At 40.4% G+C, this 25,710-nt stretch overlaps 1 protein-coding gene across 1 annotated transcript in view; it reads right to left on the reverse strand.

Moving 5' to 3' along the window:
• The window catches only part of LOC308135118 (cadherin-18-like), a gene marked incomplete at both ends in the record, with an annotated part of 97,771 nt that overhangs the window by 45,760 nt on the left and 26,301 nt on the right, over positions 1-25,710 (reverse strand). The window contains 2 exons of the mRNA XM_080502992.1: positions 14,183-14,302; positions 17,603-17,897. Coding sequence (XP_080359118.1) covers positions 14,183-14,302; positions 17,603-17,897 — 415 coding nt within the window. The remainder of the gene's footprint in view (positions 1-14,182; positions 14,303-17,602; positions 17,898-25,710) is intronic.

Consider the following 25,710-nt stretch of genomic DNA (forward strand, 5'->3'; position numbering starts at 1 on the left):
TACTGGGCACTGTTAGCTCATAGGACTCCCGAGGCAATCGACAGGTACCGGCAGGCCAAGCGAGCCGCAGCCCGGGCTGTGGTGGAGGCAAAAACTCGGGTCTGGGAGGAGTTCGGAGAGGCCATGGAGGAGGACTTTCGGTCGGCCTCGAGGAAATTCTGGCAAACCGTCCGGCGCCTCAGGCGGGGGAAGCAGTTCTCCACCAACACTGTTTACAGTGGAAGTGGGGAGCTGTTGACCTCAACTGGGGACATTGTTGGGCGGTGGAAGGAATACTTCGAGGACCTCCTCAATCCCACCACCACGTCTTCCATTGAGGAAGCAGAGACTGGGTTCTCAGAGGTGGACTCGTCCATCTCCCAAGCTGAAGTCACCGAGGTTGTTGTGAAGCTCCTCGGTGGCAAGGCACCGGGAGTGGATGAGATTCGCCCAGAGTTCCTTAAGTCTCTGGATGTGCAGGGACTGTCGTGGCTGACTCGTCTCTGCAACATCGCGTGGCGGGTGGGGACAGTACCTCTGGACTGGCAGACCGGGGTGGTGGTCCCTCTCTTTAAGAAGGGGGATCGGAGGGTGTGTTCCAACTACAGAGGGATCACACTCCTCAGCCTCCCCGGGAAAGTCTATTCCAGGGTACTGGAGAGGAGGGTCCGGCCGTTAGTCGAACCTCGGATCCAAGAGGAACAATGCGGTTTTCGTACTGGTCGTGGAACACTGGACCAGCTCTATACCCTCCGCCAGGTGCTTGAGGGTTCGTGGGAGTTCGCCCAACCAGTCCACATGTGTTTTGTGGATCTGGAGAAGGCGTTCGACCGCGTCCCCCAAGATGTCCTGTGGGGGGTGCTCCGGGAGTACGGAGTCCGGGGTCCCTTGTTGAGGGCTGTTCGGTCCTTGTATTCCCGGAGCAGGAGTCTGGTTCGCATTGCCGGCAGTAAGTCGGACCTGTTCCCTGTGCACGTTGGCCTCCGGCAGGGGTGTCCTTTGTCACCGGTTCTGTTCATCATATATATGGACAGAATTTCTAGGCACAGCCGGGGGCCGGAGGGGGTCCGGCTTGGGGACCACAGAATCTCATCTCTGCTATTTGCGGATGATGTGGTTCTGTTGGCCCCATCAAGCCTGGATCTCCAGCGTGCACTGACACAGTTCGCAGCCGAGTGTGAAGCAGCTGGGATGAGGATCAGCACCTCTAAATCCGAGGCCATGGTTCTCGACCGGAAAAAGGTGGCTTGCCCCCTCCAGGTCGGTGGAGTGCCCTTGTCCCAAGTGGAGGAGTTTAAGTATCTTGGGGTCTTGTTCACGAGTGGGGGAAAGATGGAGCGTGAGATCGACAGGCGGATCGGTGCAGCGTCTGCAGTTATGCGGACGTTGTATCGGTCCGTCGTGGTGAAGAAGGAGCTGAGCCAAAAAGCGAAGCTCTCGATTTACCGGTCGATCTTCGTTCCTACCCTCACCTATGGTCATGAACTATGGGTCATGGCCGAAAGAACGAGATCCCGGATACAAGCGGCTGAAATGAGCTTCCTCCGTAGGGTGGCTGGGCGTACCCTTAGAGATAGGGTGAGGAGCTCAGTCACCAGGGAGGAGCTCGGAGTAGAGCCGCTGCTCCTCCACATCGAGAGGAGCCAGCTGAGGTGGCTCGGGCATCTATTTCGGATGCCCCCCGGACGCCTCCCGAGGGAGGTGTTTCGGGCATGTCCCTCCGGTAGGAGGCCTCGGGGCAGACCCAGGACACGCTGGAGGGACTATGTCTCTCGGCTGGCCTGGGAACGCCTTGGGGTGCCACCGGAGGAGCTGGAGGAAGTGTCTGGGGCGAGGGAAGTCTGGGCAACTCTGCTCAGACTGCTGCCTCCGCGACCCGGCCCCGGATAAAGCGGTAGCCAATGGATGGATGGATGGATGGAACTTCTTTTTTAAACAAATTTTTTTTTTGTATCTATATTATGCCATTTTCTTGTAATTTACCTCATTCAGTATATGCCTAACAATACAAATCCATTTGAGAAAATTTTTAATCTTTTTTTTTTTTTTTTGCATTTCTATCTTGCTTCATGGCCAAAAAGAAACGAAAAATTTCAGGCTACAACATTTGTTTTGTATTAAATATTGTAACACATATCATGAATATGGTTCTAATTAATAAATGATATATAATTATTATTATTCTATCGCTATTTAATTTTCTTTAACATTACTTCGTAGGTATTTGAGAATGTGTATGAACACAACATACTATTTTTACTAGAGAAATAAAGACTGAAATTGGCAAGGAAATAATTTGCACACGCACACGCACACACACATGCACACGCACACGCACACACACACATAAACACACACAGTTGTTTGTCAGTCTAAATGTTGAGCTTTTTATCCTGTGATTCTCTCCACTTCAGAGAGTCCAAGGTTAGCCATCCTTCCCTCTCCCGATAATTCATGTGCTCATGCGAGCATGAAGGCAAATAGCTGGCACCCCCTCTTTTTTTTTTTTTTAATCCGCCGGAGAGCCGCGCGGGAAGGAAATTACGATATAATATCAGCATGGAACTGATAAGGGCATGAAAGCCTGGGTGTCTGGTGCAGCTTATGACAACAATATTCGTGGGGTGTTTTCATTTGCTTTCATTCAGACAGAAAGAATCGTGCCGTTCACCTGTTGTGAATGTGGCGCATTTTGTCATTTTATACGGACAACAAACTGCTCTCAATCTCAAGGCTTCAGTGCCCTCATTACAAAAAGACTAATACATTTACCAGAGTAAAAAATACTCCCATTTGTTGAAATTATGGATTAGCAGCATGCGAAAGTTATATAATGTAATAGAAGTACTTACGTGAGGCGTTTGTTCATTCTTTATGGGGAAAGTAAACATATATGATAACACTCAAGCTTTTGCTTGTTTCTTTAAATCTGTTATAAAATAATAAATATTATAGAACATTGTCACACTAATAATCAAAAAGGTAATTTTATGCAAGAAACTAAAACCTTGTGTTGATCAGGAGGAGACAACAGTGTATTAGGAATGAAATCCAATGTCATTCTGATCAAATTTCTGTTTAAAAAAATAAACATAAAAAAATGTGCTTGTTGGGTCAGATGAAGATGTATTGTAAGAGATGTTAAAAAAAAGGGTTGAAATTCTACATTTTTGAATATCTGGATGAATACTAAATAAAAGGAACAAGTGCAAAGCACAAATGTAAATGTCAAAGATGTGTTTTGAAGACTTTGGGATGGAGGGCGATGAAGCTTGAAATTTTGTGTAATGCTAAATATTGGCAACAGTTGAGCTGCACAGCGATGCGTTAAAAGGGCTTTTCAGAGAAGCAGTATAACTCTCTCAAATTAAGATGGACATGAGGTCACCACTCTGTGAAAAGACTGCAAACAAACAGTGAAACCATCCAAGAACAGTATTTCTCAGTTGAGGTTTTGCAAACTGCCCAGAACCAGGAGATTCCATTATCTGTAATGTGTAAGACGTAAATCTGGTCAAGGCTTTGCATGTAAGAGGACCAATCTATCGACAGTTGCATGCCCTAAAATTCATCCAGAAACACTTTGAAATACTTTGTCTGTGAACACAGTTCATCACTGCACCCACAAATACAACTTTAAAATATGAAAGTGGTCCGAGGAAAAAAAATTGCTTTTGTGCTGCGTTCTATTATTGCACACCTCCATTCCTCGCCTATGTGGAAGCGTTTTATTCAGACGCATCCATAAATGAAGTGAAGGGAGCAGAAATTCACAATGTTATGCTGAAATGTTGAAAAATAAGCCCCAAGCTCATTCACGCATTATTATTATTATTTTTATTTTTATTTTCAATTGCCACTCCGGGGCTCTGGACTAAAGCAAGATGGATGTTAAAAAACACCAATAGAGCGAAGATGGAGACACAATGTTTTCTCACTCTTTGGTCCGCATCTAAAGTTCAGGCCAAACTAATATGTTAGCTAATAAAGCTCCCAGTTACAACTGGCTCAGGACACCCTGGACCATTTTTAGTGAAGCTGCTATAGGTTGAGTATGCTGGGAGACCTTCACTGCACTGCCTTCTTTCCTTTCTCCCTTCACATGTGTCAATATTGCATCTCTCTCTCTCTCTCTCTCTCTCTCCCTCTCTCTCTCTGAAACCACACTCAAACTTTTCAGTCAGCTAAGGTCCTCCAAGCAAAACGTGTATAGTATTTCACTAAAACTAAACCTCCAGTCAATGAATCCAGGTGCTGAACTGACTTACGTGCAGTCAATACATGAGACAGACTGCAAATATTTTGAAGTCATGAAACCAAAACTGTGGATAAATGAAACTCAGTTTCCCAGTCCTTTGAGAATGTTGTTGAAAGAAGATTTGATCCTGGACATTGGCAGGATCATGTGGCTGGTATAAAAAAAAAAAAAGAAAGAGAGATTTTACTTTACTTCAAATAATGTGAACAGATGATGTGCCAAGATCCCATTATTTTTCATAGAATACCAGTACTTTTATAGGTTTTAAAGCAACACATCCAGCTGTTCAGACTATGTCCATATCAAGAAAATTTGAAGTATTTGTCAGTGAGACGATGCCAAACTGAATAGTGGTAAAAGAGTTCTGCTTATAAATGCTGTCATGTTCTAAAAAACAAAATCAAAAACAAAAAATGAACAACCAATGACAGCATGAGCGGTTTAAACCCCTGATATATGATATATATATAAAAAAAAAAAAAACGCGTGTCTCACTCCTTCTGCTATTTTGGTTCGGTCATCATTTCCTCTCACAGTTTCTGCCCTTGTTTGTGTTATCGACTTTTTCTTCACTTCTTCTCTTTTTGTTTCTCCCTTCTTCCCTCCCTCCCTCCCTCACCAATATCAAGTGAATTCAAGCCAAGACACCGTGTTCGGCTCCCACCTGCCTACAACACTGAATTCATCTGTCAGCCCAGTCAGATGCTCTACAACACGTTAAACAAGCCTTTGGCATTCATCTGCTTGCCTCCGGGACACGCTGGCAGCCGATCGTTCGGTCAAAAAGCCTGGAATTAATTTCCGATGTGTGCATGGAAAGCGCCAGCCGTCATGCTGATCGTATCCAGTTTATTGATCAAGTTGAGGAGAAGGTTGGAACCCCGCAGGCGAGATTTTGTTATCAAATCCTGCTCTTTAAAGAAATCTTCCATACAAGTGCAGAATATCTCTTTTCTTTGTAATGACCTTGGGACTAAACTCCCACTCATCTAATGTGTGTGGTTGCTTACCTGTCACACTCTAATGTGCCTTAAAGGAGGGATTTACAGGATGCTCTAAAGAAAAAAAATAATGCCCTGTCTGCGGTTTAAAACACCTCTGACCAGCAACATGGCGGTAAACAAACCAACAAAGTGAATAATTCAAGACTGCAGAGCCTCATGAGAGACTGTCTGTGGTGTTTGCGGACTCTGCTCAGAAGCCATTGCGCCTCTGGACCTTCAATGGAAGTGCAATATAAAATGCTTCATACATTTGAAGCGTAACAGGAATAAAACAGAAATAGCAAATACTAAATGCATATGTAGCATTGATTATATACACTGAAAGGGTATGATGGGCAATGACTCATGGTCTCACCTCATAGTGAGGGCCGTGCTGTGTAAAATATGAATTTCACCTGCTACTCCATTTTCCTCCCACAGTCCAAAAACATGTTTTAGAGGCTGATTGTTGACCTCAATTTAATAGGTTTGTTATAGACTAGTGTCCTGTCCAGGCTTTATGCTGCCTTGTGTTATGGCTCCAGTGCTCCATGACCATGAATGAGATAAGGTTCTCGCAACAAATGTTCTCACACAAATTCATCCATGTAAATAAAATAAGGAGGGAAGAACATTAGAAGGGACACGCAAGAGCTGAAGTTATAAGGCACATTCATTCATCCGTCCATCCATTTATCCATCTCAAATGCACCTGTTTGGACTGTGGGAGGAACATGCAGACCGGTCTTGGTTTTAAGACCAGATTTTGAAAATCTTGGTCTTTACTCAGTCTCAGTCCCTTAAAGCCTTGGTCTTGTCTTGGTGTTTTGATCTTGGGTATCTCTGGTTTTGGTCTTTATTCTGTCTCGGGTTAAGTGTTCTTGACTATGATCATCTTGCTGATCATGACCATGTGTTGATAAGGATCAAATGAAAACGTAATTCTCATCAAATCTACTGAGGTGGTTTGAACTGCTGAAAGCTGTGTGATAGTTGTATTATTCATGGGCCTCACTGTGTATGCACCCACCTGTGTTCTTGCCTTTTGGTAAATATGCATTGACTTATGTTGAATTATTCCAAACGTACCTCATGTCCAGCTGCAACTACTGCTTGCCTAACTGTAACCTTCATCTAATCTAACATGCGTTGACTTAAACAGTCATTATTTGGGGACTGAAAATTCACATTTCCCCTGTAATATGAGTGTGTCAAATAAGTTCCAACAGATTAGGTTCTTTAACAGTTCTTGGCAAATATAGATTTATATTGAGCTATCACCAATTAATACATTCTTGTACAATTTATGTCCTTCGTCATATTTTTTAAGAAGGTCAATAACTCCTACCTTTAAATCATGACCTGTCGACAGATCGCTATTTTTAGCACCACCACATGCCCTGTGGTCCTTTTGAGCTACGTGGTGCGAGCAGGCATTGTGCTGGCTACCTCTGTGTCTGTTACACGTGTGCACATACACATAGGGATAAATGTTAAACCTCACATGCATTGATAACAGTTTGGTCAGAGCCCACAATTGTAATGTGATCTCAGGTTTCAGAGGAAAGTTGCACAAAAGCTGGTATAGATAGAAAAAAAAAAAAAAAAAAATTCAAAATCCAATATATAAAATAGGACAAACACATATAAGCAACAAAAATATTTACTTCCTACAAAACGAATGTGACTCTACCACCAAACCCCCTCACCAGTGTAATTCCATGTAGGAAGGCTTCTTGAATGCTGGTGAGCATGTGCTGTCATGGCTGACCTTGTCTGCTGGGAGTCTCTGAAGACCACCAAGATGATGACATTAACTTGTGCCTGACTTCGCCCAAGGACTGCTAATGGATCCTTTCTCTAAATCACTCAGAAGAGACCAAACCCCCAAATCCCTCTAGGTGGGACGTAAACCTCTGCTGGCAAAGAGACGAGAGCAAAGAGAGTGACAGAGGGGAGGACGAGGGAAGAGCAGTCACAGAGTGCAGAAACGTAGAATTAAAAAGAGAGAGAGAGAGAGGAGAGAAAGCGACAGAGCTGTGGCCGAGGGGGGGGGGGGGGGGGGGGGGGGGGGGGGTGTAGCTGGTGCCGTGCCCATTCGGTTTGTGTTTTTTTTATTATCTAATCTCATACCGCGGGAAACATCGAACCCAAGGTAGTTTAAAAAAAAAAGAAATAAAGAAAAAACACAAACCGTGTATTTCTAGGTGCACTGAGTTGTATAGTGTTGTACTTCATGGGGACAGTTCTTCAAATATGAATGTCTCATTTCTAACAGAGCTGCATTAAGCAACACTGAGCATGTTCCAAGTTGCTACAACATCAACACATCATAAAAAAAAAAAAAAACACGCAAAAAACAAAACTGTTTCTGTTTTGCTTGATGGTATTTAATCATTGTCATCTTTAAACTTGTTGTGGTGTGATTAATACCATAACTGACAGCAGTGTATTGCTCATTTCCTGCTTGTTTCAACAGTTTATTTGTTTCCATTTATTTATATCAGGTTTAGCATTGACAAATATTTGGGATTTGTAATTATAATTTGATAGATTACCTTTATTTAGCTATAGCTATATTCTGGGTAGTCTTTCATTTTACTACTTTCCCAAGTCCTGTCTTTTACAAGTCTCAATAATATCCATAAGATTGATTAAACAAAGAAACTGATGAAACAAAATGATTAAAATCTTCATACAGCACTGAGCAACATCTCAGTAATGTCTGTTGTTTTGACTCAGTGTGCCTGATATAATAACCACTGTTTATATCAATCTGATTACATCTGAGGCCCTGTTTACATGTCGATGTTTCCCGCGGTATTTTCAAGTGAAAATGGAAAACTTTCATTGCATTTTGGGTGTCAAAAAATTCAACTTTTTAAAAGGGGCTACCAAGGGTTAGGGGCAAAATGTTTCTGAAGCGATACTGCAAACCTGTGTATATTTGAGCACCTTAAACATGAACATAGAACATCTTGTGCATTGAAACAGTTTAAAATATTGGGAACATTCAACAAAAAGGGGGTCCAAAGAACTTTCAGTTCCCCCCCCAAAAAAACCATCTCATGAGGAGTCATAATTCTAATAAAAAAAGGTTTACAAAAGTTTCTTCAATGCATATAGAACCCTTCAATCTCTGGACAATACAGCGCAACAGTCATCCTGAACATGATAAGTTCACAAGCTTAATGGATGTTGACATCACCTTACAACATGAATGTTGAAGAGTTTTTGGTCTGAGCTAATGCAAAAAAAGAAAGAAAAACTTGGACTAACTCCAAACATCATGACAAATAGTCCAAATGGTACCATAGTCAAAGGAAAGGGCCAAAATGAAAGGTGTTTGTTATAGTACATATTTGTCAGATGCAATATTAATTGCAAGCTGTTGGCAGAATGGTTTCCGTGTGTGTGTGTGTCTGTGTGTGTGTGTGTGTGTGTGTGTGTGTGTGTGTGTGTGTGTGTGTGTGTGTGTGTGGGGGGGGGCATTTCTATCAATGCAAGCCTTTCCTACATCAGACCGCATTGTGGAAAACTTATCACACCTCATCAGAACAAGTGTTGTTTTTCCCAGTGTGAATCTACTTCAATTATTCCTCCATTAGCTCCGTGACCTTCTAACGAGCCAATTTGTGCACCACTAACTTTTTTATCCATCAAATGTGCTTAGTGCAGAGATGAGAACAGCATTGCCGCACCTTTTAATTACCCTTATCTTCACAGTGTCTTGAGGCAGACAAAAAAAAAGCCTCTTAAATGGTCCTTGACCTTTAATAAGTCATCATCTTATTGTTTAATAGAAACGTTCAAATTAACAGAAACATGCAGGTCGAGGAAATTGGATTTACAATTACCAACCCTAACTTGAGCTGATTGCTCTCCAGATTTACCAAAAAGTGAAATGGTTTCAATTTCAGTAAAAGATATGATCAATGACCTTTAACTGACAGCACATCAAGCAAGAGGAACTACTGTACTTGACCTTTAAGACTTTTGCTTTCAGTGTTACTGAAAGACTGATGCAGACAGCGATAAACACGTCTGTCCTATCATACTGCTGGCACCAAAATTGCATTTCAAATCCAAATATTTTTTTTTACTTTTTATACTTTATATACCAGTAACTTTTTTTGCCCCAAAGTAGCGTTTTGCTGCTGCTCTGTTACATCTCTGTTTGAACCCGTCTTACTGCCATGGGATAAAGGAGGAACAGTAGCTTCTTTTATTGAAATATTGCAGTTTTTATTTTTACCTGTTGCAGCATTGTCTGACTGGTGGGACTGAACCATTTTGCATCCCACTTTTTGCTGTAAATTTCACATTACTGCCTTACAAGTACATTTATAAAAGTGGGGTTGCACTCTAAATCACATTATTAGCCATAGGTGAGGGATCAACTGCCAAAACCCCTTGGTTACTAATCATCCCGAAGGATTTCTCTTGCGTCTGTAGGATGGAATAAATTATTTCAAATCAGGTCTCATTATTTTCTCTCCACGCCCGAACCGAATATACACAAAGTATACTTTCTCCTATTCAAATGTTTGGAAAAATTCAATGTGGCAATCACAGGGAGGAAATCCATTTTGCTGGAGCAATGTGTGTGTACTTTGAGAGTGCCACATTATTAATCAGATTCTATTTAGCCTGGTAGCAGTAAGCAGACACATTGTCTATTTTACTAAGATGAGAACTCAATAACCGCTGCATAAATATCAATGAAGTGATGAGAAGCTCAAAATAACCAGATTCCCCTCAAAGCTGGATGAAGCCGTCTTTGTGTGGACTAACAAACAAACAAACAAATAACAAGCAGCACACACACACACACACACACACACACACACACACACACACACACACACACACACACACACACACACACACACACACACACACACGCACACACACACACACACACACACACAGCAGTTTGTGTACTGAAGCCTCTATTTCTGTCTCCAGTTAATTCCATTCACATTGAGTGGAATATGCTTTGAAAAGCAATCTCACTGAAAACACTTTGATATTCTGTGTGTGTGCCGTCTCCACCGGGCCTTCTCTGTTGCGTCTTTAATGGGCCGAGTAACATATCTGGGGAAGCTTTTGTTTGGGAGAAGCAGTGGGACGTGGGTGTGAGGATGCGGGACAGAGAGCATTTCTTCACACAAAGCCTTTTTTTCTCCTCTGGATTCTGTCCCTGCTGACATGTTGTCAACAGCAGCAGCCACTTCATTTCCAATGCGCTCGGTGCCGTGCTTGCACACCGTTCCGACAAAGGGAAAAATTTAAAGCCTGCTATCGATAAGCTGATGAACGCAGAGAGATTTCATCTTTAATTAAACTGCGTTATGCTTCTTCCTCCTCATATGTCCCATTGTGTGAGAAATAAAAACCAGTGCAGTGTGTCTTGTGGGGCTTTAGATACAATGAAACAGGAGTTCATTAGAGCATCCTGACAGAAGGAAAACAGCAGCTTCTCCACACAAATTGCATAGTTATATACCAAGTTGTACAAAATGAGTCTTCAATAATCCCCTCCTCTCATTTTATACGGTCTTATTTTGCTTCCAACATCTGATTATATCAAAGATGAATGGTCTAAAGCTGAAACATTCATCAGCCTCATAAAAATGACTCAAATTGAAAAATCCACCTTGAGGAAACAAACATCTCTCCAGGTTTCCTTTGACATTTTAATTTTGCTCATCTACCTTTTGGTTAAGACGTCAGATGTGGGGTTTATGACCCAGACCGAAGGGCTTTCTTATGTAGAGCTGTTTCATTGTTCATTGTTCTATACAGTCATCCTGAATTACACAGCAGAGCTTTGATGTAATTGGAATGCATTTGTCTTTAATAAACTGATGCAACACATGAATCATGTTGCAATCCTAAATCAAAGAATTATGTTGTTACAGGCGCCACACACATTGCATGGGTAGGTGTACGGCTTGCAGATTAACACAGGATTAAAGCAGTTATTGCTTTTATGGACAGTGGAGAAATGGACATGGAAAGAAACTGGCTGGGAGTTGTGTATATCCCTATGAACTTCTATTATTTAACTATCGAGAAACGAAAGAGTATTGTTATTAATTGTGCTTCTTTAAAGAAAATCTCGGATCCTGCTTCACAAGCTAATGAAAAGAAGAAACTGTAAGCAGCATAAATGCTCTTTATATTGTATGTGAGCATTTCTTGAAAGAAAAAGATTCATAAACTAATGAGGAGTCGAAGGAGCAACAAAAGAGCTGATATAAACTATCAACATACAGACAACAGCAGAAAGGGAGGAGGATGTATATTTAGGGCCACTAATACATCACGGCGATAGTGGCTTTAACCTAATGTTAAAATTAAGCTCAATGCTTTATCTTCAATGTTCTGTAGGACTCAGGCCCCATTTACACAATGTTTCAAGTGAAAGACACATTATTTTTGCTTCTGAAGAGTTTTGCGATGTTTTGATAATGATGTCCGCATCCACGGAAACAGCAGAAATGCTGAAAACTTCTCAGGCCATGAGTTGCCACTGATGGTTGTTTTTATAATGAAACCACACAAGTGCAGAGAATAATACGTCATACACATTAACAATGGACATTGCTATAGACAGATGACCAAGTTGGATTGCTATTACGTGTGGGTCTCAATTATAACACTACCAAGTCCAAGGACAATTTTATGGACTGGGAGCTATGACAAGTATTTCTTTTATAGAACTACCTAATTGATGACATCTCTAGGCAAAGGTGCGGTGGCCTAGTGGTAAGGCGTTGGTCTTGTAAACCAATGATCATAGGTTGAAGCCTCATCAATCCCTTTGAGAAAACTAAGAATTGCAGCACCAGCCTGTAGCATTAAGAAACATATATTTCTAATATGCAAATTGCAGTAATGTATAAATCAAATCAAAATATTGCAAATGTGAGAGAGAAAACTCATGACTGGATATACAAAAGGTTTGGTCTTTTACAAACAGGTACAAATTTGATAGTCCTCACACTGTGTCCAACACGTCTAGAAGCTGATCAAGTAATGAGATCGTCACTTTAGTACATTTTCTTTCACTGATATGAAATATCCAGGGTCTACTACAGAGCACAAAATACTGGGAAGAGTTATAATAGATTAATATACAAAACACAAAGCTTTTTTACAATGTCGGAAACCATTTGCTCTTTATTTATTTATTTATTTATTTATTGCGTTTGGTTTTAATAAGTTTGAAAACAGAGGTGCAAATTAGCTCAGCCGTTTGCAGGGATGCGACTGTTGTCGCACTGAGAAGCATTTCCTCGCCTAGCTCCCCTTCAGGCATCATTATAAGATATTTATTATCTGTGTTATGTCTTGCAATCTTTTCTGATTCTCCCACATCAACTATGTGCAGTTACACTTCATATTGTGCTTGTGAGGACAAAGTGCCTCATTCAGTCAACCCATGGTAAAATCAAGCAAACAAAAAAATAATCTTGCATAAATTCCTGTTTGTGAGTGGTCTCTTGGGTGCCGTTTACATTAGAACATTTCAAGTGAAAATGCATAATATTGTATTTTCCGTTTAACAAAAGTTCCACATTTACATGGCAATGTTTTAAAAATGATGTCCTTGTCTACAGAAATAGTAGAAACCCTGAAAATGTTGTGGTTGGCATGTCAGGCCACAAGGTGGTGCTCTTGGTTGTTTTTGTAATGGAACCGCACAGAACCACACGCAGAGAACAATACACTAGAAACATTCACAATGACCCTCAACTATAAAACTACCAAATCTGAGGAGAATATGGACTGCGAGACACTCTAGCGGATGCCATTGTTGTTATTGTCCATCTACTCACACATGTGCAGAACTATTGATTATGGCCATAGGGAGCAGTAACTGTAGGGGCATTCCATAAAAGTTGTTTCCACCGTTCACACCATTTACACCGGTGTCACGTAAACCTGGTGTCCCCAACCACCGGGCTGCGGACCGCTACTGGTCCGTGGGTCACTTGGCATCGGGCCGCAAAGAGAGGGAAAAAAACCTTTAGTTTGAAAATAAAAAAAAAACATTTCCGTTAGTCTGCATTGTTTTGAAAAACACTTTACTTCCATCAGCGTTTCTTTCCTCCAGCTAACGCCATCAAGGTTTTTTTCATTGTTAAGGACCTCATTAAACCCTTTTCACACACCATCCTGCTGGTGTTGTTGCTTAAAACTGGTCTGTGGTGGAAAAAAAGGTCGGCGAGCACTGGTATAAAACAATTCCCAAAATGTAATATTGTGTGTAAATGGAGCCACGGTCAGTGCAGTTCATTATTAACTATCTGCTGCTCGCCAAGTAAATGGGAGCTTCGTTGAATTGTAACAGCATTGCTCATGACAACACGAAAGTTAATGCCAACACTCACCTCAGAGGAAAGAGACAAACAGCAGCTCTGTGGCTTTTCACATTGTTAAACAGAGGTAATACGTCCACCAAAACTATATTTTATGATACAAATCAGATATGTCAAAACTAGCGGTGCGATTGACAACACCACTGAGATGTAAGCACCACAGGGGTTAAATATTGTCATCAGCATACAAAACAGGGAGTCCCAAACCATAAATTCAATGTGTCATCTCGTACACAAGACTCTGTTGTGGTAATAAAAACAAACATTAGTCCTGAATCAAATTGAGCTGTCAACAAAACTCAGCATCTCAATGTTTATTTAAGTTTGTTCCAACAATCAAAGCCTGTTCACACAAGGAAGAAACTAACAGACATCATTTTGTCAAAACCACACAAATCTAGATGAAACTTGCCTTTATCCTGCCTTCCACACCGGCTTTTCCTTCCCAATGCTGTCCACTGTACTTATCAACAAACAAAGCTGCCTGTAGCTTCTGCAAACAGCTTGTCTACAATCAGTTGATTTCCACTTATCATTACTTGTCATTAAACCGGACGAGGTGGTGGCCTTACCAGTCTTGGGGTCCACAGAGAAGTTGGGCTGCCCCTCGAGGATGCTGTAAACTATCTTGGCACTGTTACCGTAGGTCGGGTCGTCGGCGTCTGAGGCTGTTACCTGGAAAACTGATGTCCCTGCAAAGAAGTGAGGATAAAATTATTAATATAGTAGTGATTCAACAAAATTGGGAACTCCAAAGAAACACTTGCAAGTATGTTCCAATATTCTTAATCAAAGCTGTCGCTATTCTGTTGCATGTTGCCAATGTGCGAAACTGATTTGAGAAATGTTACAGCCATTCGATTTTTATCTCACCTCCTAGTGAGAATGTTTTGCATCTTTGGAAAAGGCACATTTTCAGGTACAAAATAATAAGATGTAGGCAAATCCATCACTAATATAATAACTAATATAATACAATCAGTCTTATAGCCGCATTCATCTATAAATCCTTGCATCTATCGAGGTCATGTTGCACTACGATGTGTCCAAGGTACCCAATATTGAATGAACCATTCACTCCAAACTGAGATTTGGAGTTCCTGCAGTAACCATAGCTTCTCAATCCGATAAAACGCTGCTTGGATTATACCAAGTTAGCTGCTCCCTCACCACTGTGGTTCTCTCTGGCTTGAAGAGGCACTGGACTGGTCAGAGCTTCTCTTGCTCAGTTTGGTTAGTTATTTCAATGTTAGTGTTTGAGCCAAGATCAGACGTTTACATTCAAACCAAAGACAAAATGAAACTGCCAGTTTGCAGTAAACTATAGAGCATCAACATGATGAGAATCACCGCACGTTGTTTTGGACGCATACTTGAACAATACAGGGCAAAACAATATACAAACCATTTGATTGCTTCCTTATGAACCCATCAATCACCAGAATAAGTGAAACAGAAAGAGACTCATGTGATTAGGTTGTGAATGTGAGGTATTTTCAGAGTTTGCATGGCAATGAATGTCAGAGGAAGAAAAGCAGATGCCGTTAAGAGAGTTTTCTGTAACTCCACAACAGCCTCAAGGACATAAAACAATAACCAAATGTGGAATAGCTTGTCGTAGGGTGTCATTTTCCTCAGCTGACAAAAATGTCAGTGGACCCAGAAATGGTCATTGACTTAAGTGACTATAAAATACGGCTTGTCAACAAGCATCCCAAGAAGAGATTCGGGAACAGGACAGGGACCAAAGAGGTAACTTGGGAAGAAATCATCTATGTCTTATGTCTTTTTTTTTTTTTTATTATTTCTTTGTAAGCAGGCTTTCTATAGTCCCATTTCCTGGAGTTCTCATCAGAATAAACCGGATTAGACTACCACCTTAAAGCTAGCCCGGTTGTGAGCCAGTGGGTCTCATATACAGATGAAGGCCTGGAACTGGCTGATTCAGGGGCTGCTGGCCCCGGGTCAAAACAGATCGCAACTTATTGCATCAGTGTATAAGCTTGTGGGCTGCAAGTAAGAAGATGACCAAGCTGCAGGTCAAGACCTTGTCAAATGGGTATTTGAAATGCAGGTCCTTAATTTAAGAACAGCGCCTCAAAAGTATATTACTGGATAAAGCTGAGATTCAAAGCTGATTGGATCACTGGTTGAGCCTTCATGTAGGCTGTGTGCAAAACAAGCTGGTTGGCTAAAGAATATGTTTGAGGATTCTCAAAAAAACTAACGGTTGAGAGGGCTTGTGCTTCCTGTAACCCATGTCCATGTCTTTCTGGAAGCTTCTTGAATGTAAATCAAATATAAATTGTTACTTTGGCTCAGACCGGGCCTCCAGAGCACATTCAGCCATATACATATATTTGTCACAGGTGTGATTAACTCAGGTACTGTCTCGATGGAAATAATATCAGTTTGACTATCATTGGATGTTTTCAATTTCAGTTGATAAAAAGCATGCATTGATGACTCTGACCTCCTCACAGGGACACTGGAATGAAAACTGCTTTCATAACGTGCTAATTCTGTCTAAAAAGGCATTTGACAGTGTGTGAATTAAACACTAATTAGCATCTGTTGCTACAACTGAACAGAATATGCTGTGTTGTAAACAAGAAATTGATGCAAAGAACCTGGAATTGTGAAAAATATTATCTTCTCCTAATTTGTCATCGAGTTCACAGCGAAAGTGGCAAATATCAACAAGTCAATCAATAAAGTTAAGGCTTCAGATTGTATTTTTATTTTTCTTGTCGGAAATGCTTTTGGGATGGTCATCAGCTGTGCAGCTGTGACATGAAGCCGTCAATGTTAGCTGTGCTTACAACCAACAGTGAAAGATCCAGAACTTCTAAATCGCACATTGCTTTTTCATGGTTGTCAATAATGAATATCTTAGCCTATGTCACGGAGGTGCTTGAATCAATCCATGAGACAATTCATCAAGTCCAGACTTTCCACAGAGACATTGGACTTTTTGCACAATGAAAATGCCAAAGTTTTGGAAATGGATTTTGATAGTAACAAACCCAAACCAGGATTAACTTGAGCAATAGAGGTTGTGATATAATATGATTTGTTCGTGCCATGAACCTATAAGGATAGGCTTTTCAAAGCTTACTGACACTGTGCCTGTTAAAATCAATTTAAATCACAAAATGAGGTTATGTTTAGAAGCATTTACTCTGAGGGTAAAACCCCCATGAGACCATTTCCAAGTGACTTTAGGCCATATACAGTACATGTATTTCCAGAGAAATACTGTTATAGATTTGATTGAAATTTTCAGAAGCCAATTATGTTAAATGTGAGGCACTGACAGTTCAAACTTGAATCTGAAAGCATTATTGTTGCAAAAAAGCCTTAGAAAGTGAGGAAATTAAGCAGATGTTTCTACTGGATGTGAAATTAGAAAATGGGGTAAAGTTATATTTGTTGTAAATAAAAAGGGGCCACATATTGGCACATTAATACAAGAATGTTCCAAGTGCAGTCCTGGTTCGGTTTGTTTTTTTGTTTAGTTTTTTTAGGGGGTAGTTATCAGATTGTTTTCCTTTAAGGAGCCGATAGAGTCAATTGCTCTTGAGTAGTACAGCACAATAAATGTTTGTGTGTGTGTGTGTGTGTGTGTGTGTGTGTGTGTGTGTGTGTGTGTGTGTGTGTGTGTGTGTGTGTGTGTGTGTGTGTGTGTGTGTGTGTGTGTGTGTGCATGTGTTTAATGCATTGAGTTCTAAAGATTACCAAAATATTTAAAATTAAAATTGTACAAACATCAGCAAGACTTTGATGCCAAGCAAACTTTCTGCATATTGACATGTTTTAGTTAAATGAGTATATGTGTAACTGATAACTTCTCCATAGATATAACAGACTTGGGGTTCATAATACAACTTTCCTACATGTAAAAAAAAAAAAAAAAAAAAGAAAGTATGAATTACCAGCATTCGTTTAATCTGTGAGTCTACAACATTACAAAAAAACAAAACAAAGCTTACCGACGTCAGACATCTCAGGCACCGTGGCTGAGAATGGTCCGCTGGGAAATGTTGGAGCGTTGTCATTGACATCCTGAACCTTGATGATGAACTCTGACTCGGCCTCCAGCGAACGGTTCGTCCACCTATCGATGGCCCGGGCGTGGAGAACATACTGGGACTTCTTCTCACGGTCCAGGCTCTTAGCTGTGTGGATGTCTCCCGTCGTCTCATCGATGATGAAGATTGACCCGGCCCCGTCTCCAGACAGGATGTAGCGCACCGAGCCGTCACCCTTGTCAGAGTTGGAGTGGAGCTGGATATGTGAGAAGGAGAAAATGAGTCAGGGAGGGAGAGAGGGAGTGTGCAGCAAAGTGTCCGACAAGTATGTAATGGAGAGTAATAGTCAAGTGTCAAGATAAGTGGTCAGTTAATGGTGAGGAGCGGGCAATGAGAGGTACAGCTATCGAATCAGAGGAAGGAGAAGAAGGAGAGCTGGAGGATTGGTGCGTGACAGGTTGTACAAAAGATTCAGGATCTGAAACAAGTTCCTGTCTCAGGAAATGAGAAAAAACAGAGTGTGACAGAACAAGTTAGCATATCATAAATGGTAAAATGGTAAATGGTCTGGATTTATATAGCGCCTTCTAACCACACTAAGGTAGTCCCAAAGCGCTTTACATATCAGCTCACTCACCCATTCACGCTCACATTCACACACCAATGGGACAGAGCTGCCATGCAAGGCGCTAGTCGACCACTGGGAGCAATTTAGGGTTCAGTGTCTTGCCCAAGGACACTTCGACACATAGACCGGTGTAGACTGGGATCGAACCTCCGACCTCTCACTCCGAAAGACGACCACTCTACCACCTGAGCCACGGTCGCCCCATATCATGAGCTAGAAGTAGTAGTGTGTGGAAGAACGAAAGTGAAAATGAAACACCTACGAAACAAACATGGGTCATTCCGACCTGCTGTGAAGACTGAGTAGTGACAACACAGGAAGTAGGAATTAATAACAGTAACAATGAGAGTTCATCTGCCACCCAATCTGAATAAGACTGCTTCAGTCAATTTATTAAGAGGTGTCATACTCTCTGAAAAGGACTCCTGCTTATGGTTTCTGTGGAATTAGAGAAACTGGAAATCACACATGTCTCAGGTAAAGTAACAGAACTTGAAGCATATATTCCATCTATTTAATGGCTTTCGTTTCAATCTAAAAAGGGTACTGTGCTTGGATCGGCGGTGGCATGCATATTTCATCAAAGCGTTTTTCTTTCCATCCGTCTCTTTAATTTTCCTGTGATATGATTTTAACTCATCAAAGATAATATTGAACAAACGTTCACTCTGACGCTATTAGCTATAATCTTGCATTAGCTATACACCAAAAGTCACCACGACCTCATGTTTGTGCAAAAGAACAAAAAAGCCTTTCATTTTGGATGTCTTTTTCTAATCATAGCCTTTCAATGTTGTACCTATGACGACAATGAAAACCATGTTCTTCCAAGATACATTTAATAATATGAAATGGATGTAATTGCTTGTTTGTGAATAATGTATATGTCACGTCTAAAACATAGTAATCTTCACATTTATTTAGAAATCTATTACAGAAATAAAGATGATGTCCTAATGTCTCACATTCTGTCATTTTGTTTCAAATGACAGATAATTTTGTCTCATTTTGTATCTTATTGTCTCATGATGATCTTGCAATATCTTTTCATTTTTGTTATACGTCTGCCACATCATTCCATCTTGTAAACTATCTATTATCACGTTGTATTTTTTCATAGTCTTGAATCTGTCAAATTTGTGTCATTTTGTGTCACATTGGAACATTTTTTATGTCACATTTCACAACATCTCATCTTTTTAATATAACCTATAATCATATACTGTGTCATTTTGAATGTTATCTAATCTCTAATTGCAACAAAGAAATAAGACAGGTGAACTGACGTTATCGTGGCCTGCATACACAGTAGCAATGATGCCTCATCATGTTCAAGTAAATGTCAGTCTCTCCGTATATAATATCCTCAGAACAGTCTGTGTCTGTCTGCATGATGCTAATTCATCTCAGCTCTTTAGATTGTTTCTTCTTCTTCTTATCGGGTTGTGAATAAAGGTCTTTGAAGAATTGCTATCATCCAATTTATAAAGCATCTTTCTTCATCAAATGGATTCAGCTGAACTCAATGAGTCAATAATGTCACAGCAACACTATATTTACACAGCGAAGTGCACCTCAAGCCCTAACTGCATGGGACAAATCAATAGGCTTGTTTTCACTCGGAACTTAGTATAAGTAACTGTAATCAAGTATTATTTTCAGTAGCTTTTGCTTAAGGAATTATTGTGCATTGGGTGGTAGTCACATGAGTGTCACCTCTGTCTCGCAGTTTACAATCAGTCAACATTTGCAAACAATTTCAATTTCAGTCGTGTCTCCCAGAGTTCCCTTTTATGCCTTTTTTCATTGTGTTTAAATGAAGACAAACTAATCAGTAGAGACAAACGTGCTGCAATATATTGTAGTACAAAGTGGTTTGAATACTGGACAAATTGAGGTGCTTTGCTTGAAAGTGCTTTGCTTGCATTGTGCATACATTAAAGGTATAGTAGAGGATTTTCTTCTTCCGGGTGGATCATCAAAATAACTGGTCCTCCCAATTGTCAATCATTCTGGTGATATATGACGTAAGCCCGTCGTACGTGCTCGTCCCTGCGCGCAGCTCACTCCACACGGTTCTCATAATGCCGGTGGCCGACCCGACGCATTATTCTTGGACATTTTTACACAGTTTCACACCCTCTGGTGCAAATCTTCTTGTACAGTGAGCTTATGTGAGCGATGCCGACTTGTGACTTGTAAACAGAGCGTGCACGAGGAGAACTGGGCTCGTGCATGTCTCTCGCACGCGTTTTAGTAGGCGTTCCGTCTCGGGAGCAGGTACAGCGTTGCGCATGCGCATTTTTTTCAAACGGTGGAGAGGGCGGTTCTTTCTTAAAATTCCTGAAAATCCTCCTGTAAGGAGGATTCTTACTCTTTCTTACTTTAAGTAAGAAAATGCACATCAACCCTTTGAAATGTAGCTGTTTGGAGGTTTGAAATAATAATAAAATGACATTTGAATCGCATTCAAGTCCACAGTACTGAGAAACATTCTGCTTAATCTCATTCTAATGAGATTTGATTGGTCCAAGTCTATCTGTGTTTCTAAGTTTATTTATTGTTTGCTTTACATTGACGGGCTGCTTCTTGAATAGAAGTTCAATAAAATATAATCACTAAATTATTTTTTCAAAAGTTCACATTGTCCTTTGGTGATGCATGGTGGCCAGGTGGTAAGGTGCTGGTCACTCGTTCTAACCCCATCCATTCAAGAACTGAACCCAATCATGTGGCTTCAGTGTTTACAGTCATATTATATAATCTTGTGAGCTCTCATCATGTGCTATCTTATAATAATCTCATATATATTTCAGTTTTCTATCTCTTTTGGTCTTGGCTCATATGAGATGGAGTTGAGCCTTTTTGCATTATCGCAATTCACATCCCCGCATCTGATATTCCATCGTCTCGTATCATCTCATATCACATTTGCCTTTCTTGTATCGTATTGTTGAATCTCAACATCTCAACACACACACTTCGAAGACTCCAAATAGATAATCCATCTGTATGTGGTTTAGCCTGCACTACTAAACTTACAGCTAAAACCTCTGTTGCTCCTCTTTTTCCGTTTAGAATAAGAGAACTGAGGCATTTCACCAAAGCTTTCCAAATAATATCGATACTAAAATATTCTACATCTCACGGTTTATCATAAACGATAGGGTTTAATTTCAGCACAAAAGTTGGCATGCTATTTGGTAGCGAGGCAAGAAATAATGGTGTGGATGTCATGTCCTGCGTCCTACTTAACTCACATGAGGTCTCACCTTACAGCACAACCCTGTGAGAAGCATGCTTATTGATTTCAGCCGCAGTCTTCCTATCACCACAACAATACTGTAGTCTCCCAGATCTTGTCCAAGGTAAGCGTCATCCACTATTTATAGACATTGTTGTTTGATACATGGTTGTACATCCAAACAAAAGGTTCAATTCATCCTCCAGTTGTCAGGAATACAAGGGGGAGGTGGAAATCAACACACCTGCTCTCAAAACTCAGAAAGCCTAAAGATCTTGTGAGATCATGGGTGTCAAACACAAGGCCCATGGGCCAAAACTGGCCCACAAGAAGTTCCAATTTTGCAGTCAATCCACAAAGAAAATTGTGAAAATTTCAAAGAAAACATTGATTTTATTTAATTTTTTAAACAAATTTCCTTTAGAATAGCGGAACACTGATCTGAGATATCGGTGATGTTGCCATGAAAGCTACCTCATTAATATCAAACCAGCATTCGCCTCAATGCATAATGCATAATGCAACAGCTGTAGAATGTCTTTTTACATTTCACAGCATTTGGCTCCAGAAGGTGTCATTAAAATTTGCTTTATGTTGAGATTGTAGAAATTTTCTGATGTAATTGTTTCATTTTAGGAAAAAAATGTAGACAATATCTTTTAATGTTTACATGCGAAGGTTGTTGTGGCACCTTTTTACCAATCTGGGTCAGTCATTAGTAAAGAGTGATATTTCTCTTGACTTAAAAACAGTCACATCAATAAGCGGTGTAATTGAATGGGATGGGGCTATTAGCTATCATCAGCAGCAATATAAAATAATATACCATATATATATATATATATATATATATATATATATATATATATATATATATATATATATATATATATATATATATATATATATATATATATACAGGTTCCCTTGCAAGCCAAGTGAATTATTGCAGGCAGCTGTTGGGTTTGAGGAGTGGAAGCAGTTGTTGAAACCTCACAGAAAAGTGGATTTTTTTAATTCCAACTGGTTCATTGGATCCAGGTGTTTCCGAGGTAAGATATGTCAAGTCAAATGAGTTTAACAGGACGCGCACAGTTCGGAACAAGCAGTTACATTGAGAGATATCCATCAGTTGTGTTGAGCTCAATTAAATAAATAATAACGGTCACCTTTTATATGTGATGATGAAATGAGTCCTTGATTCTGTCAAAAGGTTTTTTGTTATATTCTCTAACCCAAAGCCCTTCTCTGGCCTCCCTTGTGCTGTTGTGTTGCAGACAATGCAGTCTTGGCCCCTTCACTCCTTGGCCGCCTTTATTTTCTATTTATATTCTCTTCCAGCCGGTTCTTCTGTCTCTTCTGCCGCAATATTTTTAGAATTCTCACACTCTTTGCTTTCTGACTTCTTTTTTGGAGCAGAAAGAATGAAGACGTTGATTCAACCATACTGATCATGTTGTGGTTTGGTTGCTTTCAGGTTTTGTTGTATTGATAAATGTAATCTACAATGCCAATGAAACATAATTTATATTAAATGTGTTTTTAAAGGAATATTATAGTTGTACAAATTGTCAGGGTCACAGATGATGGTGCAATTGCCATGCACAAGAATGCTGTGGTGTTCTGGTCATGAGAATTGTGAAGTATGTGCAAAAAAAAAAGGGGGCCTGCATGCTACCTCTCATTCCTACAATCCAAAATACTGTTTTAGAGAAGAAGGAATTATGGGAGCAAATCTTGACACAGCAGAGAGCAACAGCACAAAGAACTGCAGAGGTGAAAAAAAAACCAACCCACTGCAACTGAGAGCTCCAACAAGGCGAGCTATAAAGACAAAGAAAATCCATCCGCCTGGCACAAGAAGAGAAAAAAATACATTTAAAATAAAAAAAAGCAGAAAAGATTAAAAAAACAAAAAAAAACAAAGACTAAAGGGGAGGGGGATAAAAATACAGCACAGTGAATAACAGCAGTGTTTCTAGGCAGCAGCTGGCAAAGGAAGTAGCAGCGGCTTGACATTTTGAGGCTGAAGCATTTCCCCCTGTGCACGTCTGCAGCTCTGAGAACAAAAGCCTGCCGATAGTGTGAAATAGGAATCAAAAAGTGCGTGGGCGGGCAGGCGGTGAAGGTTATTCATTTAAACAGGTTAACTCCCCCTTGATGGCTTTTACAGGACGTGCTACACTGAGCCCCGTCACTAAACAGGAGCGATCAGACGTGATGAGGAGGTTTCACCAACATCATTTCCTCAACAGAACAACTGTGTATTAATCCCATTGACAACTGTGGAGTCAAAGATTTGAGGGCTTTTGGGGAGACGATTTCCAGGTTGTGTCAGGAATTTTCTCCCATCTGAAGCCATCTAATCAGAGCTGTCATCAGAGGAGAGCCCAGGGTGGCTGGATCTCAGAATAGCGTTGAGGCGAGTAATGGCAAGTTATTTTCTTTTGACTCAAAGACAATGAGTCCCCATTTACACAATCTTTCAAGTGAAAATGTTTTGTTTTTGCTTTTTTTTGATTCAGAGACATGTCACGTTTGCACAGCAAGTTTGAAAACAATGTTCATTTACACAGACCGCAGAAATGAATACAATCATTTATTTCACATTGATCCTCTCCACTGTGTGCTGTTGATCGTTTTAGGAATGAAACTAAGGATGCTGGTCTACATGGAGACACAGCCTAAATGTTGTCTAGAGATTGCTGTTTCCATGTATTCTGAGAGTTTTCGAAAAGTTCCAGTTCACTGTCCAATACGGAGGTCTCACCAAGAGTCGAATTCTCCAGGACACTACCACACAGAATCTTTTCTTGATTCACACGTCGTCATTATGAGTTTGAACGAGCAGTTGATAGTAAATTTGGAAGTTTTCTTCAGGTAAACATGACTGCGAGCCTTATTTCTATTCATGCTGACTCATTGCAGGACGTTGCGTTACGGAATCTGCAGATTTCATTTGAGATTCCCTTTTCCCCTCACCTGTATTGTGTTTCCTCTGCCAGCAGCAGCCACAGTGGAACAAACCTGATTTCAAACCCCATGCTGAGCAGTTAAAACAGTGTTTTCTTTCTTCAATTGTTGCCCTCTTTGTCTGTGAATACACAGGCATGTTCAGCAGTCAGAACAGCCTCCGTTCCAAAAAGGTTTTGACAAAGTGTAAGTTGTAAATGCAAATTACACAAAATCATAATAATACATAAATTGATTCAAGCTCGTCAGAATAACGGTCCTGAGTTTTATTCGTCAGATATTTTTTATCTTCTGAGTAAAATGTGTTTTGTTTTGTGATTTTGTTAAAAACCAGGAATCACCACAGAGTCTCTTGCTGTTGTTGTGCAGTCTGTATTGATTTTTTTGACTCGTCAACTTCTGCCCATTATCACTTTGGATACCCTCACTCTCTGAAATGCTCTTTAACACTTACTTTTGGCCACATTTACACAACAATTTGACATTAACATGAAAACATTTTGAAAACAATTTCCCTTTACATGAAAATGGCATAAATGCTGAAAACAGAAAATGCAGTTAACATGCCAGGCCTCAATTGAGTCTCAATTATAAAACTGCCAAGTTCCAGGAGAATATGGACTGGGAGTCATGACACTCTGGAGTTGTTATTTCCCATCTACTTGCACATGAGCAGAAGAACTATTTACTACGGCAATAGCAGTAGCAGCGTTTTCAGAAAGTTGCGTTGCTCCCCATTTCCACAAAAACAGGAGGAGCCTTTCCAAATATTTCCACCTTCGGAGTAGTTTTCAAAAAGTTATGTTTCCAGTAACTCTGATAACCCTTGTATAAATGGACACCCAAAGCAGAACAAAGGTTTTCAGTTTTCACTTGAAAATATTGTAAACGGGCCTTAGATTATCGATCTATTGCTGGTTTATCTATTTTGATGTTAAATGCTGCTCAGTCTCATTTTGAGTGCTTCCGGTCTTTTGATGCTGTTGCTTCCCATCAAACTGAAAATTAGCCAGCATTTCCTATTATTCTCGACGTTGTTGCATGATTGCATCTGTTAACATTTTTCTTGTTGGAGTCCCACCCGAACAGTTTTTTCACTCATTTGTACCCGAACAATACTTGTGTGTGCATGTTTTTTATTACATTCAAAAGCAACTTACCACCTTAAGAGTACTCACGATGTCAAACTAGTCCTGTTGAAGAGCCCATAAATATGGTAAACTG

Source organism: Blennius ocellaris, assembly GCF_963422515.1.
Source record: "Blennius ocellaris genome assembly, chromosome: 10".
NCBI lineage: Eukaryota > Metazoa > Chordata > Actinopteri > Blenniiformes > Blenniidae > Blennius > Blennius ocellaris.